General features: G+C 39.1%; 3 protein-coding genes across 5 annotated transcripts in view; 2 read left to right on the forward strand and 1 right to left on the reverse strand.

Annotated features, from left to right (window-relative positions):
* Window positions 1-3,894: 3,894 nt before the first annotated feature.
* Window positions 3,895-7,107, forward strand: LOC136773284 (caveolin-3-like). Of its 2 annotated transcripts, XM_066726839.1 has the most exons (4): window positions 3,895-4,248; window positions 5,667-5,755; window positions 6,092-6,271; window positions 6,630-7,099. In XM_066726839.1, exons 2-4 carry the CDS (start codon window positions 5,669-5,671, stop codon window positions 6,825-6,827), a joined length of 465 nt encoding a protein of 154 aa, XP_066582936.1. In that variant the 5' UTR covers window positions 3,895-4,248; window positions 5,667-5,668; the 3' UTR covers window positions 6,828-7,099. The 2 variants fall into 2 exon arrangements, with proteins under 2 accessions (XP_066582936.1, XP_066582935.1); XM_066726838.1 differs by lacking the exon at window positions 3,895-4,248 and having other exon boundaries at window positions 5,025-5,755; window positions 6,630-7,107.
* Window positions 7,108-7,232: 125 nt separating this feature from the next.
* On the forward strand, window positions 7,233-11,687 carry LOC136773283 (glutaryl-CoA dehydrogenase, mitochondrial). Its single transcript, XM_066726837.1, has 8 exons — window positions 7,233-7,503; window positions 7,844-7,876; window positions 8,097-8,465; window positions 8,534-8,663; window positions 8,737-8,956; window positions 9,025-9,254; window positions 9,354-9,514; window positions 9,591-11,687. The coding sequence occupies exons 1-8, from the start codon at window positions 7,428-7,430 to the stop codon at window positions 9,668-9,670; spliced, it is 1,299 nt and encodes a 432-aa protein (XP_066582934.1). The 5' UTR covers window positions 7,233-7,427; the 3' UTR covers window positions 9,671-11,687.
* A 145-nt stretch (window positions 11,688-11,832) lies between these two features.
* onecut overlaps window positions 11,833-23,758 on the reverse strand; it is a 51,049-nt gene continuing 39,123 nt past the window's right edge. For both annotated transcript variants that reach the window (XM_066726835.1, XM_066726836.1), the window contains 3 exons: window positions 19,592-19,615; window positions 18,859-18,974; window positions 11,833-16,838 (listed from right to left, as the gene is read on the reverse strand). In XM_066726835.1, coding sequence (XP_066582932.1) covers window positions 16,629-16,838; window positions 18,859-18,974; window positions 19,592-19,615 — 350 coding nt within the window. In that variant the 3' untranslated portion in view covers window positions 11,833-16,628. The remainder of the gene's footprint in view (window positions 16,839-18,858; window positions 18,975-19,591; window positions 19,616-23,758) is intronic.

Raw genomic sequence — 23,758 nt, forward strand, 5'->3', positions numbered from 1 at the left:
CAATGAGAGTTTTAAGAGAGAATTTGAGGGGAGTGCAAAGCTGAAGTACATATGGTATGGGTGGACTGTGGGACAGAGCTAGGCTGGGATATCGAGATTAAAATAACGCTCCATTTGCGCATATCGATGGCCCCGTTAAATAAAACGCCTTCAATAGGCAGTGAAGCGGGCGTATACGCGATACCAGCAGTTATGCCGCATTATAGATTATTATGCAATGTCAACAATGACGCAAGAGCCGCGTGCTTCGATCCCTGAGAAATCTTGAATTATACGCTTTACGCTATATATCGATCGAGAGAATTGAAAGGGCAGCGTAGCTGCGATTAGGCTAATTTGCTCGTTTACGAAAATGGAACGGTGCAACGTGGCCTTGTATCACCGCGGCTTTATTGCTTCTGAATGGCTGCCGGCAAGCAAACCAATCCTGGCCCCCGATAGTTGCTGCAACTTCACCGCAATGTCGGAATATTAGCGGCACGACTAGCAGCACCACGCGTTTATCGCACCCGATGATTAAACGCCTTTATATTCCCGAGAGAAACGATGCATCTTCAAGCTCGAGACGCCGAAGACGCCGTGGCGCGAGGAATATTCTCGGGCCAATCGGCAAATAAATACATCCAAAGTAACCGCCGCGCGAATAAGGTCGACGGGATCTAAGACTAAATTTTTTTCTACTGGTCCAGCGTGAGAAAAAAAAGTTGAGAGGGAGAGAGAGGCACAAACCTGATTCCTCATCGCGAAATCTCGATGGGATTGGTATGCTCGTAATAATAAGGACAACATTCCTTTTGGGAGAGACCGAAGACTTTAAGATTATTGGCATGCATAATGCAGCGTGGGAACACCCTCGCCCTTGACCTTGACCGTGCAGATTTTTTTACTCCAGGCGCATCGTCAACGCTTGGCTATTTTATCGCTGGATAAAAGATCACCGGTGTGTATACATGTATATATATATTACATAGATACGATGGAGAAATAAAAACCGAACATCTTCCAATATCGATATATCGTGGGGAATGGAGGAAGCAAAGCGGACGAGGCTCGAGGAATTTATTGCTCTGAAACTTTTGTGGAGCAGGATTTATATTATCGTATATAGCGTCGTAATAAAGAAATGTTTTATTAAAGAGAGAACAAAGTGAGACGTGAACGAGATGATCGGCTTGAAAGATCAATCGCTGTGATCTGATAGTTAAATGAAATAGTTGGAGCTGGTACTCAATCACGATTGGATACACAAGAGTAATTGGCACACGAGAGACGGACGGATAGCTTAATCGGGTCCGAATATAAACGATCAACGGCGGTTCAACGCTTTCATGGCAACTCTCTTGGTCGAATCGATCCGTGAATCGATCCCGAGGAAAAGATAGGCCATTCGCGATACGATCGATTTCCTTGCTCAATAATCTTTCAGCTCTTGCCTTGCGCAGACTGGCACAGACCACCTTGCCGCTGCAGACTCGCTCTCTTGTTTGTGCCTCCCTATTTATTATTTTCCTCGCGTCTATACCTTCGTAGCACGTCTCGACTCGGTACAATTAACTTTATGCTCTCCTTTAAAATCGCATTTGTCACTTTTAATGTGTTTCCTTTTATGCGCGTCCTGCTTCGCAGCTATACGTATAGCCTACAGGACGTATTGTTGATCCTCTCTCTCTCTCTCCCCTCTCGATTCAATTCCGCACTCGCAAACCGTCCCAAATGTTATCCGATGTCTAAGATTTATGTAATTGCTCGCAACTATGGTCGGAACGTGTGTACTTTGCGATTCGCTTTAATTGGCCTGGCTTTACAGGGATTTTCAACGACAGTTATCGTCGCCGTATGACGTTGCACGTGTCGCGCAAATCGAACGGGTCGCAGAGGACCCGGTGCTGCTGCTGCATGCTGGCGCAATCTTGCGACTGCACCTACACGTCCATTCATTTCATCGCACATTACGAAATAACCCGGCACACGCGCCTCTCTTCTCTCTGCCCTGCGTGCCAACCATATGCAAACGCGTGTCTCTCTCGCGTACCAGCGTGAAAATCAATAAAAGCGCGACGTATGATTGAAAAACTCCATGAAACATGCGACCCAACCCACCCATTTCCCAGCAATTATCATACAATCAATTCAACTTTATTGCAAAATTTCATTACCATTCAGTCTGATTTTTCTTACCCTTTCTTTTCGTTATTCTATATGATTACTTTTCATTTGTATCATGGGTCTTTTGAAAATATTTATTTAGTCGCGCGTGTGCTACGAATTTTCTGCGTTTCGTCATAGATATCATTATTTATATCCAGGCTGCTGATAATTTCTATAATTTTTATGATAATTGATCGCTCTGTTGGCCCATTGGAATATTTTCGAGAATTTGTTCCGAAAAACAACGCTTACTCGATGTTTCTATACACCGATGTAAATTTGTATACATTCAGATTTCGGACAACAATAGATGTTTAGCTATTGTTACTCTTTGCGTAAACTTTTGACGGGATTTTTACTATTCAGGCACGAGTGACGGGTTAATTTGGAAGATATTTTAATCGAGTAATGTTTTATCGACATCTGCTAGCAGATTCTCAAGTTTTAAATGGATTTTACACGAAAGAAGCACGTAATAGGAAGACGACGCTTATGAAGCAGCTATGGCAATAAGAGTGTGCTATCTTTATCCTGAAACAGATACTCACATCCGGCGGCATTCCATCTTCCCAACTCATCTCTCTCTGTTTCCCATTTTGCTTAATACCTTACATCCCTTTCTCTCAATCTTCCATAACATTTTTATCCCCTTTAATTATTCAGATATCCGCCACCATCCCCGCTCCTTCTCCGACGTTTTTCTACCGAATACCTTAAATCCCCTTTTCTCTCAATCATCCATAATATTCTTACCCTTGTTAATTTTTCAAATATCCGTCATTTCCTTTCTCTAAAATTTTCTGCTCTCTTATTATTTAAAAATAATGTTTAAATATTAGACTTAAACGAATTAAATCCTCTAAAGAGAGACGTCAAGTTTTAATAAAACAAAAAATTGCTTTTATTGTGTTTATAGCCACAGGATCGAAACTCTCAACTCGAAGATAAAGCAGTTACAAAAGTTACAAGTCTTATTGGTGGCGCCATCTAACGAATCAACGATCAAGTTTCATAAAGATCCATTGTGCTTAAGGGGATACTCTCTCTTAATAAGACAACTAACAGTGTTTTATTATAAAAATTGTATATCATTAAAATTTTGTTATAGTTATGGAAATATCTTCCCCCTTTCATCAATATATATTTTTTTGAAATTACAATGATTTACAAGTCAATATATTCAAATATCAATATGTTTATGTATAAATTAAAATATATTTAGGTTTATTATTAATATAAATAGTATATATAATTGATATTATAATAGGAAAAAGATATTTAAGTTATACCGTTTAAAAACCCCTACTGCAAAAGAAAAGCTGTGTGCTTTTTGCTATTTTATTTCTAGTTTATCGATTTCTAAAACCACATTGCTTAGATTGTCAACAGCATCTGACCAGTAGATTGAGTGGAAGATATAAAATCTATCATAGAGAAGTCATTGCACGTTTTTTTTATCTATACTTTTAATCAATCACGATAACTTTTTGCTCTAGACGGATAACATTAAAAAACATAGAAATAACATTAATTAATTAAAATATGGGAAAGCTAGCATCAAATTATTGCGTGTGCGAATAAACATAGTCAGACGTGTCGCGTGCTGGAGTTTCGAAGAAAAAACAAAAGTTAAATAATAATGTATATTATTTGGAGAATTAACCGTCTAATCTAATCAATAATCGCATTGAAAAGATAAATATGACAAAAAAAGAGAATCGGTATAACTACTGTACTGTAAAAATTCAATGAAACAAACGTATAGAATATTTAAGAAACTGAGAATGATGTAAATGCAGTATTTTGATATTATAAATAATATGATATTGTCGTTGGGCAGCTCAAATGGCTCCAGCGGACATTCACTTTATTTTTATGGGGGTGGTTGTACTTTAGGGGTTGAAGTAATGAACGTATGGCGAATCGCGCAGACGCATTGACCGTTGTCCACACAGCAAATGCTGGATTATTCTCCACCTGCTTACACCTGGACTGCTCTAAGAGCAAATACTCGCTTGTACGCAGCCCCAGACAGTGGGGGTGAGTTTTTTCTTAGCCACGAGTCTTGAGAAAATCTTGCAACCACGGAAGGAGAAAGAGGTAAATTTTTGCTCTTACTTGGACATTAACAATTTTATATACATATTATTTTCGTATATATAGTACATTGATAAATGTTAGTTACTCCAAAATGATACAGAGCTTAAACAAATGCCTTTGTTAACGAAACTTTCTTCTTCTTTCATTCGAAACGACTCGTACAATGTGAATTTTAACAACTCGATACAACTTTAATAAAATAGTTTCTCGTCAAACTGATTTCATCAAATTTTTGCTTCTGTTGACATGTAACAAGCTTAACGGTAATTACCCCGCAGTCGCGTGTAAGGATGAAAATAAATCCCAACAGCCACCACGTTACAGATAGATCATGCTTGCAAAGTATTAAAGCTGTTGAATTATTAATATAATTCACAAATCTCCATTAGTTTCTCAATATAGCTATATTGATTGAATCCTTAATTTGCTCCGTTAACCATATAGCCAAAATCATAATGGAAAATTATGTTAATCTTCCAAAGCCCTATATTGATTTAGAATCAATGAGGAATTGCTTTTTACAAAATTACAAAGGCCAAACTGATTTTAGGCATCTCTGGGGAAATTACAATGTTTCTTTTCCCACCAAACATTTCCGGTTGATAGAAAATAAGAAAATACTGTTAGAACGCTGTGATCGGAACAAAAGAACATTGATTTTCATTGTCACGTGTGTATAGATATTTACATAGCCACAAGAACTTTAGAGATAAATAAAGCAAAAGTGAAAGCAATTTACATTGTTTCATGGACAATAAAGCAGTAATATCCCAGTATGCGCGCACTGAGTTATAAATATAATGAAATATTGAAGAAAAAGTAGAATCGAATGACCGTGATTGATAGCAGAATCTTACATTTATCGAAATACAGTCTATTTCGATTTTTCCATTAAGAAGCAAGGTCACGTGTGTGCAACAAATAATCGCGTGATATTTAATTGGTCCGAAAGCAATCGTAGTACCTACCCAGAACCCCACCCTGTCGATTTTATCAGGAATCGCGGAGTCCGAAAATTTGTCGTTTCATTATTTAATAGCCACGACTTTCTATGTAGAGCTATAACTGCTATGCTATAGTATATAGTTTCCGGTTTCGTTGTACACCCTTGAAAGCATTAGGTATCATTTCTCGACAGACTCTAGTGTCCACCAGACTATGTCGCTAAAAGTTTACATTCAAGTCGTGTAACAAGAAATGGAACGCTTATTCAGAAATATGACATATAGAAGTCTGCCACTGTGAAATCTCTGGAAATGATTTACTTTAGAAATAGATATTGAGTTTGTTGAATAGAAGAAGTTTGCGCTTTCTTTAGAAACATAATACCGAGGGGTATCGAGGAAGAAAAATGCTGGGGAGATTAAAAAATGCGTGTAAATGCGCCGCTCCAAATTGTTCATCTTGTCATATTCCAGGAATGGAAAAGCCGGAGTCCTCCATGGGAGGGGGCAGTGCGGTGGATCTCGAGGACCGAGATCCGAACAATCTAAATCAACATCTTCAGGTTTCTCTACACAAGATCTTATCTTTTAATGCATAATTCTCACGTAAAACCTATTGATCACCATACCAAATATATTTCTTTTATTTCTGTGAACCATTCAATGCCAGAAGGATTATTTATTGATCCCACGAGCGTCAGCTATTTAACCTTAATATAATTGCATAATGCCGGTAGCTTCAGCTTAGGCTAGCACTTCAACAAGGTTTAATCAATGTTGCAACATTTTTCCAAAAATAAAATTAAACGTTTGTTAATGAAATTTTGGCAAATGGGTTAATAAATACTACTGGCAGATGTAACGAGGCACGAGTATTAATTGGAAATTGGATGACACAGGTGATGTGGGATGACGTGATTGGGGAGCCTGAAGGAATTCGTAGTCCCGAATGTGCGTGGCGGTTAAGTGGTCACTGCTTCCGGTTGTCACGTAGTTGTTGCTACGTGTTCCTATCCGTCCTGGTGGCACCATTATTGGCCCTATGCCTCGGATTCACGTTCGCCTGTCTCGCCTTTGAGGTAAGCCTAAAACCCTTCTTCAATCGATATAGCATACTCCTCTACTCATACTCCCCTCCTCATTACCGATTTAACAACTTCTGCGATTGAGAGTGCTTTTTCCAATAACGCCACGAAACGCTTGTACTGACTGTGTATATATGTATACATACATATATATATATATATATATTGAACTTTCGTGGAAAAAAAATCTAAATCCGTCCTATCGCGTAGATAAAGCTACATCTCGAGGAAAAATTGGGCGGGAAAATCTTGACCATAAGATTGAGACTTGTAATATTTCATGACACTATGCTATAAAGATTGCTGAAGATTGGCTTTTTATGCTTGCAAATTTCCCCTTTGAATTTTGCAGCACATATGGTGCGTGGCACCGTGCTTGCGGGTCTGGAAAATCACGTGTGCCTGCACGAGAAATTTCTTCACTGTATTCACGCAAGCTGCGATTCGACCTCTCACCGATGCCCTTGGCTACATGTGCCACAACATTAGAATTTTCAGCCAGAGACTGCCAGACGGACCCGAGAAAAAGGACGACTTGCTCATAGTGTGAACTCGGTAATAAATAGAGCCTCTTTGCGACCAATCGAATTACTTGACAGTGAAATCAAATTCAATCATGAGTTTCAGTGTAATGTTGAAAAAAGTGCAGCCCATTTATTGTGAATTCGACATTAAATCCTTTGAACAGTATAATATCCTTCGAACGATACATCCATTTCTCTTTAATAAATGTGCTAATATTTCTTGTTATCACAGCGAATGATTTATACATGTTTAAAAAAAATTCCATTAGATGTAACACACACCGTAAGTTTAGAATGAAAATTAAATATGTGATACGTTTGAATTTGGCGCTTCTTTCCCCTCAAGGTACTGTGTTTGCTCGCTGAGAGCTGATTAGATTTGGAATTGTCTGTTTTCTTGACATTTTGAAGGATTTAAAAGACCAAACGAGAAACAGCGAGGCAGAGGTCAATGATATCGTGATGCTGCGTGCGATTGGCTGAGGCGATAAAAAGAATAAACGAGGTTTTCATTTGGGATCAACTGACGAGTGTGTAAGCGTGTGTTTTCGTGTCGCAGCGCTGATAGTAATAATCAGGAGACTCTGCCGAAGGAAATAACCAAACTTCCCTGTCACACTACAAATATGGCAGTTCATATACGTAAATTATTTTCGCCATGTGGTCAATTAGTTAATTCGAACCAATCGATCAAATCAAGATGTATCCTTTTTAAGTTTTAAACCAACAAGAATCTCTAATGAGATTTATTCAGAACACACATGTGTATATCATTGTCGTCTTTCATTCATTCATTGTTTTGTGCAGTAAAAATCGAATTCACAACATTTGACTTGTACAAGAAAATACAGATTCAATTTAATAATTAATTACAGCTTGAAAAATGTTTCACAAGTAATCAAACAATATCACTGGCACGTTTGGAATTTATAAGCTATAATGCCCTGATAATATTCCAATGCTTTGTCATGATCTCACAATTCTTGTTTATTGCTATAACTATTCATAACTATTTTCTTTAAGTTACATTGCATTTAAATAGACATTTCGGTGTCTTCTGCACTGAGGAAGAAATGTAAGTATCGTACACTTTTCTTATGAAAAACAACTGGTTATTTGATGGGAAATTTTTCTGTCGTTCACATCCAGCTGCAAGGTAGTTTAATCGTTTAACGCTAGATGGCCTGCCATGTTCCATCTTTGAGAAAGTTTCTTCTTTCGTTTATTCAAAGCTTAAAATCATTCCATATGCACATTAGAAATTAACAATAAATGAGTACAAAAATTATTTTTAGCACATTTCAACTGGGAGGATCCATTAAACCTCGAGGAGCAATTAACTCAAGAGGAGATTTTAACGAGGGATCAATTTCGTTCTTATTGCAAGGACAAGCTCTTGCCAAGGATAATCGATGCTTATCGCAGGGAGTACTTTGATAAAAATATTTTAAAGGAGCTGGGAGAAATTGGTGTACTTGGATGCACATGGAAAGGCTATGGGGCTGCCGGAGTTTCGAACGTTGCTTATGGGCTTATTGCCCGAGAAATCGAATCCATCGATAGTGGCTATAGGTCAGCGATGTCCGTACAATCGTCCTTATCCGGCGGTGCTATTTATATGTTCGGGGACCAAAATCAAAAAGACAGATATTTGCCAAGAATGGGTAGGAATGCATTACGATACGCAGAGTAATAATTTATCGACCAATAAAATAATTTTTTCTTTTTTTAGTGAAAGGAGAACTAATTGGATGCTTTGGCTTAACCGAGCCCAATCATGGAAGTGACATAGCTGGAATGGAAACGCGGGCTAAATTTGACGAAAGCACAAAAGTTTACACGCTAACTGGCAGTAAGACATGGTCAATATGGTGTAAAGTAAACGTATCATTTCTTTTGTTCGATTTGTCGTATGAAAATTTTTATATTTTTTAGGATTACAAATTCTCCTATTGCCGACGTTTTAATAGTATGGGCTTACTGCGAGGATGGAAAAATTCGTGGATTTATCGTAGACCGGGAGGGAAACGAGGAGAGATTGAGCACGCCAAAAATCGAGGGTAAACTTTCTTTGAGAGCTTCGACCACTGGAATGATTTTAATGGATAACGTAAAAGTACCAAAGGAAAATGTCCTGCACGTCGAAGGAATCAGAGTAAGTTCTCTGTAAACTGTCTATCTCGAAAGTTGAGTTAACTTTGTTGAATTAATTTTGATATTCAGGGAGCGTTCGAATGCCTGAACAATGCTCGATATGGGATTTCTTGGGGAGCTTTAGGCGCTGCTGAAATGTGTTTGAAACTTGCCAGGGAATACACAATGGAAAGACATCAATTCAAGAGGCCTTTGGCAGCTAATCAAATTATGCAAAAAAAGATGGCTGACATGTTGACCGAAATTGCGCTTGGATACCAGGCATGCCTGCGAGTGGGTAGACTCAAGGATGAGAACAAGTATAAACATACATTTTTTCCACTTATTTTTTCTCTTCTCAAACACGTATTTTCTTTGCAAACTCAAGAGATATTTTCCTTTTTTTCAAACGATTACAGAGTTGCCCCAGAAATGATTTCGCTCATAAAACGTAATTCCGCGGAAAAAGCCCTTCAAATTGCCAGAAATGCGAGAGATATGCTAGGAGGAAATGGAATATCCGATGAATATCATATAATTAGGCATTCCATGAACTTGGAAGCTGTTAACACCTACGAAGGTAATAACAAGTGGATCCCTTATGATTTGACCAATTTGTTCGCTGGCTATTGTAAAAATCAATGCTTATCTTGTAGGGACCAGCGATATTCACGCTTTGATACTCGGAAGGGCAATTACCGGGATCCAAGCGTTTTCTGCTTCTTCCAAATCTTAATATTCGCGCAGTTGATGTGCAAAAGAAAAATACAGAAAAATTCAACATTTTTACTATATCGTTATAAACGATTCAACGTGTACCATTAATTTGGTCTTCCTGCATAAAAAATGAAAAAAGATTGAAATTCTTTGGAGCTGATGCCATAATAGGGAAAATATTGACAAAATTGAGAGAACAAAGGACAGGTATAAGTTTTACCTCCAAGTCATACAAACCGTCTTATTATATCTTCTTGCTTTTTACATTAATAAATATATTTTAATAACGTCACGCGGATTACTTACTTACCAAATTACTCATCTATGTATAATTGTACATAACACGTTTTTTACTATTTCTTTCCAATATAACGTGCCTTAAACAAATATGGTTCTACAAATTAAATTTGAAGAAATTTCTTTGGTATTAACACAAACAGATAGCACTAATAATAACATATAACAAGCTCCTTTTAAATAATTAATTTGAACTGAATTTAACAAGGCTCACGCGTGGAATTGACGCAAACATTACATTTTTATTGCTCGATACGTTTGTTACCTGCACAGGTTGGGTTTAAAATCCTTCGTTAAATTATTTGGAGCATCTGTTGCTAGACCCTCGCGAAAACAGCTAAACAATCTTCTTTACTTGAATTTGATTTTGACTTGTGTTGAATTACCGCATACATCTCCACATGTGAAAAATGGAGCCATACCAATGGTGAACAATAATTTTATAAAAATGTGAAATATAATCATACTGATTTATTAACTATCCTTGGCGACATCCTTTTCACGGAATGTACATAAGCGCCTTTCCTTCTCAAAGAATCCGTTTGTCATAATATATATATATTATATATATAATATATTTTTCTATCTTTCAATAGTCAATCAATGATTCAAAGTTTCACATGAGATTCACGGACAAAGCAAGTGCAATTCAATAACAAGGGCTTTTCATATAACACAAGCGACTCGATTTAATCATAAATAAATTAAGTTTAATTGCTACGTAATAAAACGTTAATTACATATTATTTCAATAATAATTAATTTAAATACAACACACGTTCCGTGCAAAAGTGTAAAGAAGTTCGTGCTACACCCAATACCTTTTTACGACTTAAGTTGTGTTTAATGATTCTTGACTACAATAAGCTCTTGGTAAAACGTAGTAACATTGTAGTTTACAATAGTTTACAATCGTCTCGCGGCTCTCGATCGTCGGTGTGTGTGTGTGTCTATTACGTAGGTACATACGCAGATGCTGGGAATCGAATTTCTGTCAAATTCGTTTCTTTTCTTTCTCCATATCGGCTACAATCAGAATTCAACAACAAAAAAATATTTGAACACTTCAATCAAAGTGTCTCCGAGAGATCAATGGCTCTCGATAAATTTCCAGAGAAAATGTCTCTCGATCGTACCAATTTTCAATTGATTATTGGAAGATTTTTCTATGAAAAAAAGTCGATTCCAGCATTTACAAGTATCGATTCTCAGTTGGCGAGTGCGAGCATTCCAAAATCAGCCCTCCTCCTCTAAACGGAATAAATAATATATATAATAAATAAGTTGTACGAATTACTCGATAAACTTTATACTAATAATTTACTTTGGTATGCTTAGGAATTTGCGCAACTTTGGCCTAAATAACGATAGACCCCTTTGCGACACAAAACGTACTTTATTATTTTTAATGTAACAGAAACACGAAGTTTGTGCAACAAGCGCCATATTACTGTTTTGTAACATTTATAATTTTGTTTCGTAACAAGCAACGCATGTACCGTGCATCCTATGTGTATACTATATAAATTATATACGTCATCGTGCCAAAGGGATTTATCGCTACTGGAGAAAAATATATTTACGGATCGTTACACGACGACAATTGATCCAAGTAAAGGACATGTCGAATATAGTGAAAATAATATATAAGTAAGCTAGTTCTCTGAGCCATCGCGAAACCACCGAGATATCGATACACAGTGTGAATTTTTGTATTATAATAAATATACTAATGTATACTTGGTTTTGCACTTGTATTTTACATTATTTCATTTCCGATTAACTAATCGATACCTTATTGTCGTACGAACTGTTCTCCTTTATTTTTTCTTTATTCATTTAGTTTTCTTTAAATACAGCAGTGAACGTTCGCGGATTGCTCGGCTATGACGCGAGATACTCTTATATCTCACTTTTCAAAGATTGTTGGTTCCATTTAATGTTCGGTTTTGGAATTTTTAAAACTCGCATTGCGCGCGTTATTCATTATTGGTACAACATACATTATAAAGCCTGAAAGGGACAATTAAAAATTGCAAGTTGCATCTCTATTCTCACAGACTGATTTAAAATTCAAGTGAAATTTGTCAAGCATCTGCGATTACTCGATCGTTTTCTCCGAATCTCTAGCGCAGGAAGAATTTGTCAATGACGTTAAAATATTCTCTACTGGATTATAATGGCTTATATTGTACCAATTATTGGTAAATTCGAAATCCACTGGATATGTGTCAAATAACAACGTAATCCTACATTGCTCTTTTACAAGCTACATTTAATTTTACAAGCAGTCACATAAACTAGAAACCGATTGCCGGGCGAAAACATAAATTCCTCTATTTCCCAGTATAAATGAAAACGATATAAATAACGAGATAAATAAACAATCATTTCCACAGTAAGGATATAAACTAAGTAAGAATGTCATGAACGTAAGTACACTAAAAAATAAATATTACGTTAATATATTGAGAAATGCTGCCTTTGGTCCATTCGAATGTATGCGTATGATAAGTGCTGCGCGGTTATAATAATAGTAATTACAAATAATTGTCCCAAGCATAACAACATACGCACGTAACAAAAGAGCAAAGAGTCAACTTAGGGATAAAAGGGCTCATATATTGTTTACAGTCTCTTTAACAAATAAATAGTATACTATATATATTATATTATAATGGCAGAAAAATGTACTACGCCATAGAACGCGCCAAGATCTTACGAGGGTATTACAATGATTGACAAATGATCGCAATACATCGTTAGTATCTTGAATGTTCCATATATTATGGTAATGCTGCTGAACGCACTGATTTCGGAGAAGAAAAATTTGAGCAAACCCCAGAAAACTTTAATAAGTAGGTAGAAAAACTTAGTTTTAGCTCTGCAATTAACGAGAAACAAATGGTCTAAATAGCGTAGCAGTATAATCTGCCCTGATAAAACATATATTGGTCTGCGGAACGACAAAAAATGCAATCACTATTGAAAATTCTGTGCCGATTGTAGTTTATTCATCGTGTCAACGCGTCGTCCTCTTACTTTAAATGGCTAATCCGCATTTGTTCGTTAATGTTAACGGTACGATAATCATAAGTTAAAGTTCACGTGATTCATTTGTCACTGCAATATAAAAAACACACGTTCACACACGGATCCGAAAAATGTTTCCTTTTGTGGTTTTTCAAAGTTCCATTAACCCCTAAAAGCATCTGCGACTAGCGTGCAGCATTACAATTTTTTGTCGTCCTCGTCTTCGACCTCATTTTTTCTTATTCTCATTCTCTCTGTCTCTCTAACATTCTTTTCCTCTCTCTCTCTCTCTCTCTCCCTCCCTATCTTCCTCTAATACCGATTAACTAACGAGATAATTCCCGTACCTCAGTGCAATATATAAATAGATCATCAAATTTCTATTTTCCCGCTTTGTTATAACTTGATCGATATTAGCGATCGAAAGATACTACAATCCTCCGATGATCAACGCCATATGTCTCGGCGAAAAAACATTATTTTCTGTTTAACTAAATAAATACTCCCATTTCCTAAAAGAAGACCCACCCACCCTTTCCACCATAAAGATGGCAACCATATAATCGTATAATATATCATTCATTTATAATCATATTTATATATGTATATTATATACTATATATAAATATGTTATCAATTATCGTATATATTAATATATTATTCTATCTCGCTTTTACGCTTACTGGGCATTTTTGCGTAGACATTTAGCGCCCCCTCCCCCCTTTTCCCTCTGTCCCCCCACCATATCAATCTAACGTCACCTATCATTCAGTTAATTTATCAACTTATTAGCTTACAATGTCACTCCCAAGTATCTACGATTTATCTCCGTTTAACAAAAAGATACCTTCTTACAATTATAATTAAACAGACGACCCGAATCGCGCGTATTCTTTGTCGTCGTCTTCGTCGTGGTCGTCGTCGTGGTCGTCGTCGTCGTCGTCGTCGTCGTCGTCATCGTCTCTCGGTAGCTATAGTTAATATTAGCAATAATAATTAACCTCTCTCGCGTCTAAATTTTATTTACACGTTTATTATACAGATGCAGATTCCATTTTTATGCGCATATCTATACGCGTCAGTGTGTTTGCTTTGTGTTTGCCTACGTTCAAAGTACAACGCCCGCGATCACCTACGCACGCACGCACACACTCACAAGCATACACAACATACGCCTCGTACCTCAAGCGTATGCATGCACAAAACACATACACACTTGAAGTTTTTTGTGTTACCACGAATATTTTTCACCACTCTTCATTATCACTCTCGACGAAGCTGACGATTCGGCTGATTTCTTGTGCAGAGAGTATCACAAACGCGAGACACTTTTCTACTGCTTTATCTCTGTCTTTCTTTCTTCATTGTTTGTCTGTTAGCTTTGCTTAACAATACAACTTGTTGCGAGGCACACGACTCGGCCACGCGGCCATACGTTCTTTTTCCGAGGAGTGCAGAGAAGATAGTATATGTATATATGTATATAGGATGTGCGTGGTGAAACTGTTTAAGGGTGTCTTTTCTCATCGAAGAATTATAATGATTTGTTGGGGATTCGATCGAGTCTGGGTGTATCCGTACCCTAAAATATGGTTTGGTGCGATTTTTCAAGCATTTTCTCTCTAACACAACGAATAGTATTTACGGTTCGGCTTCTTTTACTTCTCGAGTGTCGATGGAATATAGCAGAAAGCTCTTAAACAGTTTATCAACACGGAACGCCTGAATAATTTGATATACACCAACTCCGGACGAGGAAATCCCAATGAAAACCCTGGCGTCGTTAAAAGCAACGTCATAACGTAACCTTTCATTTATCACCTTTAATATCTTTTGAAGACAGTACACGGCCCTCTTATATTTAATTAAATCGTTATTACAATAATATATGTTTACTTTGTACTATATATGATCTTAAATCGACGGTAGCCGTCATTCAATCTTTTGGTACTATGGATTTATACAAATGACACACCTGTGTGTGTCAATCGGCCTGCCACAGCTATGCGCGATATCTTTCTTTTCGTCATTTACGATTGAGTATTCAATTACGAATCATACGAAGCCGGATCAGAGTGCTTTCTTCGCTAACAAAGGTACACCAACGTCAACAAAACTTTCTAATCAGAGCGAAAATCGCGAAAAAGTCAATGACACAGTATTGATCTATCAAATATATATCCTGTAGCCTGATTTTGGCTAAATTAAAACATACATCGATATAACATAATAAATTATCATTCTTTTCTCGTAAACGACAAAGAATTCTTTTGCTTATATATAGTTACAAGATTTCGAGTCAATTTTTATTACACAACATATTGAATCGGTTGAATCCCATTCGTGTTTTTTTTTCTCTCTTTAAAATAAATTTTGCCGCACAGTAGTATTTTCTTATTACGTTTCTTCATTATTCGCTTCGTAACAACGTCTAAGTAATAAAAATTTCTTTCCCAATTCTCTATATGTACAATAGCATAGCACGATTGCAGTACGATATTGAGTGCAGTCCGATTCTCTTCTGGTTCTCCTATAACGACACACTCGACCGTTACTGGTTAAAGAATCTTCGCAGTTTTGTTTTAACGCACACGTATATGTATATATATATATATTTATATATATATATATCATTGGCGCGCTGCTCGCACCAGGTTTTAAAATGGATTTACATTCTCGAATCTCTCTGACCAACGAGGATTCGACGAGTCTCGATTCACCGGTTTGTCCCACTGGTTGTAACGTAACTTTTGTCCCACGTGTTTTCTGCTCTTTGAGTCTAATACCTTTAAATAATAATATAACAAACGAGCATAAGCCCAAAATTGCTGCCCCCAGCCCCTTTAGTAATATTCAATTACTCTTGTGTGATTTGGATTGTCGAGGGTGACTTAAAGGCAGCAATTTTGTCGACTCGACGGTAACAGTACAAGAACCAATAATAATAATTTATAATTGTAATAATATTAGTAATAATAATAAAAATAATAGGAATTAGGCTCTCGTAAAACGATAAAATTCGTTGACCCACCCCCGGATCGTGATAAAGAAGAATTTGGAGCTCAGTCTCGTTTGGGGAGAACGAACCTTCGACGGTGGGTCGAACGAGCTTTGAGGAATTTTGACTAGAAAAATGTGGGGAGTACCTGACGTAGCAGAGTACAGTCCCTAGCGCATACCGACTAGATGGCGGGAAATGGAACTTATTCTAATATGGCAAACTATGGCACTAATGTCGCAAAAACACTGGAACGATCCCGAGTGACCGTGCGGGCGTAAAGAAACTAGAAAACGTACGTACAATAATAGGAAAATGTGCTGTTTGCGAGGATATCGCTCCGTGTTCGGGGAACACGGTTTACATTGGAGCACGATCATTCGGGCTCGCTTTAGCAAAATGTGGCGATATATATATGTGTGTATATATATATATCTCCAGAGCGAGAGACGAAAGTGGGATATGATCTTCGGGCATGAATCCCAGCAACAACGAGATAGCTCTTTTTTCGCGGTTCCTTCGTTGCTGAAGAGGATGCTGAAGAAGAGCACTTGACGGTGAAGCGAGTGGAAGAAGATGGCGGCCCTTACGAGAAGGGTAGGTCCTCTTCCGGTGACTCGTCGTGATACTCCTCGTGGTCGGACGTGTGTCACAAAACATCGCTGGGCTGTCGCTGGCCGATTCCTATTGTCGGTGAGAGTTGACCTTCGTCGACCGCCACGGTTTTCGGATCCTCGTCTTTCCATTTGTCCATCGAGCGGCGTCGGGCGTTCATGAAGAAATTCCCAACCGTCGTTGGCTCCAAACCCAACTGCCGCGCGATCGTCACCTGCATCTCCTTCGACGGCCGTTTTGTCTCCTAAAAAAAAGGCACAAGTTTTCATTGAATTGCTATACTCCATCGTTTCTGCCGCGATCGAAAAGAAATCCGAGGCATCGATCGAGATTGCTTATTTGCCCCCGCACGGAGTTGACATTCGAGTTTTGAAAGGCTTCCAGGGAAACTTTGTTAGCGTCGTAAAATGGTAAACATTCCCCACGTGCATGCAACGACGCTCTACACTAGCATACTTTTCTTCCACGCAACGTTTCTTAGCCAGCGTGGAACGATCAATAACCGACGAGACACCAGGGAATATATCGATTAGCGAACCACTCGTTATTTTCAACCAATATACGCAAAATCCCGACTCTTTGCTGAAAATTCATACTTCTATTTTTATTATTGCAACGATCACGGTAGGGAAAGATGAGAGAGAAATAATGTTGAAATTAATCGTCGATCAGTAAGTTTTATCTCGTTGAGCAATTATTTTTCAATAATAGAGGGAAATATGGGAATTATAGAAAAGTGTGGGTTTTCTGGTGGCAGCAACGCTGGAGACCGTGAGTGGAAATAATTCATAGGAAGACTTTGTGTCCGTTGGAGAGAAAAGAGAGTTGCCTTATTTTCTTTTACTTTGCGGCCCTTTTTCTCTGGACAAAAGTAACGCGAGCAACCAAACACGGACATGCACACACGACACGTACGGAGGGGGGCTGACGCACACATATACAGGTACAGGCCGCATCGTTGGGAATACACAGTGGCTGTCATGGAATGTGATGCTCGGCACGATAGTGTCCTGCATTTCCAACAATTGATGCGCCATTCTATACCGGCTTGTCGTATACAGCCTGTCTTCGTTTCGTTGTGTCACTTAACTTGAAACACGACGGAACGAGATATCGATACTCTTATTTTGCTAAATGCCTCTGCACGAAAAAAATTATCTCTCTCGCGTACGTTGCAAATATTCACTCACAGCCAGCGTCACTCTCCCTTCCACGTTTCTCCACCGAATTAACAATCGAAATTTGACCTCTGGCCTGAAAATTCACCGGCCGTTGATCGATGAACCAACCCTTGGAAGAGACAATCTTATCGCAGAATCGTGCAATTACCCGATGACTAATATACTCTTAATAACGAGCGATCGACCAATTTTTCGCCATTACACAGATTCCAAAAAAGGATGAAGAAAAAAAGGGCGCGCGCGAAGAAGCACGCGGATGCGAGAAAGATTAAACGCTCCGGTTAACTGGGCTAAGGTCAATCCGCCAACTATCTGGCACACATCCAAAGATATTCCACTGGGGGTATCCTACACTATTTTTTTCAAACTCCTTCTCCATTCTTATCAATGAAAATCCGACGTTCCCCGCGAAAAATTCCCATTTACTATGAAATTTGTGCCAATATTTCACCCCCCCCCCCCCCCCCGAGTTAACTCTTGCAAACCTCGGTCATCCGTTAACCGAAAAACGCTCCACTCTCTTCTTACAAGAGTTTTTAACAGTTTTTTTCCCCCAAGTTTTTCATCCATCGACAGAGAGTCTCGCGTTTATCAGAATCTTCCGTGCATTCGATTGAAGGAGGGAGAAACAGTGAAAATTGAAGAAAATTGAGCGGAGAATGTTGGATAGGGAAGCGAGCGAAGCAGGCAAATAATATGGATGGTCATTCTTTGAACGTAGCTCTCCATGTGCAGGCGGACGGCTCAAATGCAGACTGTATAGGTAAAGAACCAGCCGCGAAATTATTCAAGACGGATCGATACGGCAGCACTGCTGGTTGATGCGCAAGTGAATTCAGGTAACTAAACGAATTGACTGTATTTTCCATGTGCACGTGGAAACTCGGGAACTCGACACTTCGCGATGTCACTTGAGAGAGCAAAACTCTGTGTGCCTATGCTATACAAAACTCTCTCTCTCTCTCTCATCTTCTCAGTTTTTCCCACGAAATTGTCGTAACAAATTGCAGAAAATGCTTAAAATTCGATGGTTAAACGTGCATGGAATTCCCGTAAAAGCTAATCGAATTTTCGAAAACTCACTTTAAAAATAGCCTGTAGAGTACGGCGCTGAAGGTCTGTGAAAACCAGTCGTGGTTTCTTGGGAGCGGGCTGTTGGTGTTCTGCCTGGCTCGCCATCTCGTCTTTCCTCTTGCATGCTGCGAATTAATAACAAGCCATTTAGATTTCAATCCAACCACGAGAATCTCCTATGTGGAAAATTAAATTAGTATCGCGAATATTTAAAAATGCTGTCTGCTTTTTTTCGCATCATCCATATGAATGCTCTTCTCGCTTAATTGTTTAATTTTAATCATTCGACGTAATATTCTCTAACGCTAATAATTCAACTTTCGTTCGATTTTATATATCAGTTGAAGCAAAAACTGACGGAGGTAATTCTGCACTTTTAAAAACTTTAAAATGTTCCAAATTAAAATTGACGCTCTCTCACATGCTTTTCATTTATTAAGATTTCGATAGGAAAATAATCAAACGAAAAATCTGGTAATTCGGGGAGAATCCAAAAAAAGTACTTATATATCTATGAATTAATGGAACATTCCTACAATATATATGTATAAACGTAAAAATATTTCCTACGATGAAGAATAAAAGTTGTAAATGCATGGAGCTTTCGTTAATTCACGCTGCTTGAATAAATAATGTTGCTTGGAGCAGATTGATATATTGCTTTCTTTCGTTTTGCCAAAATTGCGAAGTAAAGAAGCTTAACGATAATAATATAATCGGTATATAATTTGATCATACTTACTTCCGCGTTGTGGAATCTGTGCAGCTGGAAACAGAAAGAGACAGAATTACGTTAGTAATCTGGAATTGAAGTGGTGTAGAAGCGAGTGTGTGATAGGATTATCGATATAATGGATGTACAGAGACACATTAACAATAAATAGAGTAAACATATAAACAAGTCATTAGGAGAAAGTCGGGCGGCATACACGAATCCCAACTTTGAACTACTAATGTGTAACATTTCACTAAAGAGGTCTAGAATGGGGCAAGGGCGCGGGGAGAGTAACAATGCAAGTGTAAAGATGCATTTTCGGTAAAAGCGGCTATCGAGTGTATGATGTTCATTGTTTATTCGTAGCTTAAAGTGGTAAGATACGCTTTTGTTTACCTGTATACCTATAGTTATGCATAGCTCGGGGAAAATGCATCTGCGAGCTTCGGAATAATCCGGCTATATCTCCGTTGAAAAATATTTTTACATTTCTTTCAGAACCATTTTCCCCGATATATGTTAGATTTAGTTTAGTATAAGGGAGAATTTTTCTCCATGCATTAAGCTATGATAACAGGAATGTTTGTAACTAGTTCATAATGCACTGAGTAATGTTCGGGGATACAATTAACTTGAATGAAATGGTTTATCATGCTTATACGTAGTGTAATGTGTATTTCAAATATTTTATTGAAAATATATATATGTATACCATATCGTGAGCTTATGTGATAAAATCAGTCAATTTTTATCTTAATTTTACATTATTTTCATCGAGCAAGGATTAGGAGTTCCTATCAGACAATATTTGTGACCATTTTACACAAGAGTATCGTGAAGCATTTCTTATATATACTATAGCGTCGTTGAGCGTAATATCGTTTGGGGGGAGGGGGGGGGGGGGAGTAGATAGGCTGGTAATTTAGAATCGAGAATGGTCCTTTTTTGCGATTCGCCAATCAATAGTAACGAAGGACTGTTTAGAAGCTGACGAAAAATTAACTTTTTCCGGGTAAGCCCAGCCCCTGCAGTACTGCGTCCGGCGGACAAGAAAATGTTCGAGTGGAGCTTAAGCTACGATGGAATTCAATTTTCCTTTATCGACGTGCCTCCTAATCCAGACACTGCCTTTAATCTTCGTTGCGACCAGCGTATCGTGGAATGCCGCGGGAAATAGGATGTTTGCCAGTGCAGTTATAGTAAGGTTATACACATGGCTATTATAATAGAGAAGGATAGTTCTGAATGTATGTATGTGCAGGGGGAATAGTTTTCACATGTCGCGTGGGCCAGCAAAGGTTACGAGTGTCGTGGAAAGGCAATCGTGTGCCATTAGCAAACTGCCGATAACGAGTGAAAGCAGGAGCAAGAAAAAAATTGCCATGGAAAAGAGCTAGACCAAGAGAGAGAGAGAGAGAGAGAGAGAGAGAGAGAGAGAATGAAGGAGGCTCCGGCCCCGAAGAGGACCAGGGCGAACGGAACTAGATGGAAAATTGACGCGTTCATTATTACTAGGGCTTTGGAATGGAGAAAAGTTGAAAGGCTGAACGGCAGCATCGATATCCCCGCGTCTCCGCGAAATTAATATTTATTTTCTTCTATTATTCCTTTATTCCCTTATTCCATTCTCCTTTTACATTCTTATTAAAAAATCATTCCCCATATCGTGACCCAGCTCGATAATAATCGAAGAAGGTTGCAGCTTCGATCTCGTTTAATTTTGTCCGCCAGCAATTTAGTCGACTGGCGATTTTCCAAAACGAAGAAGGTAATTTGGGTTTCGGCCTGGCGAATCATTGGAGAGAGTGGTTCGAGTGTAGCACGGCTGATCGGTGATTGGTCCGAAGAGAGCTCGGAATTTAATCCGACGTGGCTGGCGAGTTTTGAAGCGGGCGAAGATTTTTCGAAAGGTCGTCGGAGTGATGTGGTGGCCACTTTGTGCAGGGGATCACTTTGACGAATGGCTGACCGTAGGCGTGGAAAACTCTGACCAGACACGATCTGGCAGCCACGGCCTAATCGAACGTGGCTCAAAGTCGATGGGTGAACGCTGCTCGAAACTGACAAAAATAACGGAAGTGCATTCTCTATACTTTTCTTTCCCATTTTTTCTTCAATTCTCTCACTCTTACACCTCGGAGTATAACTCTGCATGGGAGAACGACTTGAAATTTTCTCCAGCGCAACGCGTAATGCGTTACGAGCGATTCCGACGCACGACTCTGTAACGAAAAATACGAATTAACTAAATTCGTTTAAGCTACAATAGTCTCTCTCTCTCTCTCTCTCTCTCTCTCCCTCTCTTTATATCGTTTTAATTAACGTGTGAATGAAATTTCGGTGGCACACGGGGCGAAGCCCAATTCGCGTATTGATTTTCCCTACTTGCATGGAATGGATCGATTTCAAAATGGGTTGGCTATTTCGGGCTGTTACGGGGGAGGCGTACAAAAAAAAACACGAAGAAACGAGTTAAAATTTCAGGTTTGAGAGCAAGCCACTCTTTTGGGGCGGAAAAATCTGATGAGACACGTACTCTGGTGGGGTTTTCGAGATTAGTTCTGGCGAAGTCGACGGGCACGCGCGCCAGCTACAATATAAAAGCGGAAGTGGCGTGCAGGGAGGCTTTAAAACCTCGCGAAACTGGCAAGACAGGCCCAGAAAGGTTACGTCGAGCCCTTTGATGGGCTCAGAATGCTGCAATTCTAGCCGCTTTCTACCATCCAGTCAGTTTAAATTATGCATAGCCTCTTACCTGTCCTCATGACCGGGTTTCAAAAATAACAGCAGCAAAATCATTTACCAATACTTACGAGTCTCTCGATTACAAATAGCTCCCCTAGCCCCCTCCCCCTCCCCGTCACCCCTGGTCTTTATCCTTGTCGCATGAGAAGCGAGAATTTTCTTTTCAACTGCTAGGAAAAAATAGCTGCGCGTTGCCGATGCAATTTTCGCTTTAGCGAGGTCATATCTCTCTCTCTCTCTCTCTCTCTCTCTCTCTCTCTCTCTCTCCCTCCACAAAGTCCACATAGCCATTTCCAGCCTGTTCGTCCCGTGCGAAAGCAATTAAACGAAACACCGTTGATTTTGCCCACCGCAGCTCTTCGATATCGTCGTCTTTTGATTTTTAGCTTGGAAACACGGCGTTTCGGGGAAAGACGCGTGAGTAGGGTGGGGGAGGGGGTGGGAGAGAGTGGCTGAGTGTTTCCAGTGAAACGGAAGATCGCGAATACCGGTGGTGGGCTCGACTCGGGGCAATAAGCAATAAAATCGAATCACCGTCATAAATTGCGTCCTATCTGAGCGAGGCTTGGAAAAAATGGGGGGGGGGGGGGGGGGTAGTGGCACCCCGTACTCACAGCACCGTTTACTTTCCATGCCAAAGTTAGTCGTATGCGCGAGGTGAGGCTAGACGCGATATTTGGTGTCCTTGGACGACCACGGACCGATATGCACCCGCTCGCGTAAGCACTATGCAATTCTTCCATCCTTTTTTTATGACCTTTTTGTTACCGTCCACACACTTCTCTCGTCATTTTCCCTCTCCTTCGCCCCCCCCCCCCCATTGCGCGCCTCATTCGCAATTGCCACCCCTGTGAGATTATGCCTGCATATAACTATCCGTAAAGTATTTTTGCACGTCACGACAAGTTTAAACCTTATACACACGAGTCTATTCCGCTGACATTACTATTTTACACTTGTCTCCGAACATTTAAACTTTTCCTCCGACTCTATATACAACGTTATTACTATTATTTTAGTTTGCTCGTCTATGAACCCGTTTCACATACTCTATGCTCTATATTATTCTTCGTGTACGCGCACCAGTCTACTTCCTCCATGCGCGCGTGTGTGTGTGTAGAGGTACCGCTTTGTCTACCCACGGATCACGTGTTGGCGAGCACGCGCGTGTGCGCTTGTGTGTGTATTATTTTATTAGATATCAGAGGCAATTGAGGCCACGTGGTGCCACCGGGTTCTTCGCCTGGATCGCAATCATTCTTGAGTTATTCCAAACAGAACTTGCGAGAGACGAGACACGCTTATACCCAGCCCCCAATCTCCCCATGTCCCTCACCTATACGAACCTGACCTCTTGACAAATTCGATTTTCATTGGCTACCTTCCAGAATTCTGTCTCGGACTGAATTTTGCCACCGGGAATTTGCAGTTTGATGACAAATGAATGTG

Source organism: Prorops nasuta, unplaced genomic scaffold (genome assembly GCF_024137725.1).
Source record: "Prorops nasuta isolate Cenicafe-Biocafe unplaced genomic scaffold, Cenicafe_Pnas_1.2 PNAS00005, whole genome shotgun sequence".
Classification (NCBI taxonomy): Eukaryota; Metazoa; Arthropoda; class Insecta; order Hymenoptera; family Bethylidae; genus Prorops; species Prorops nasuta.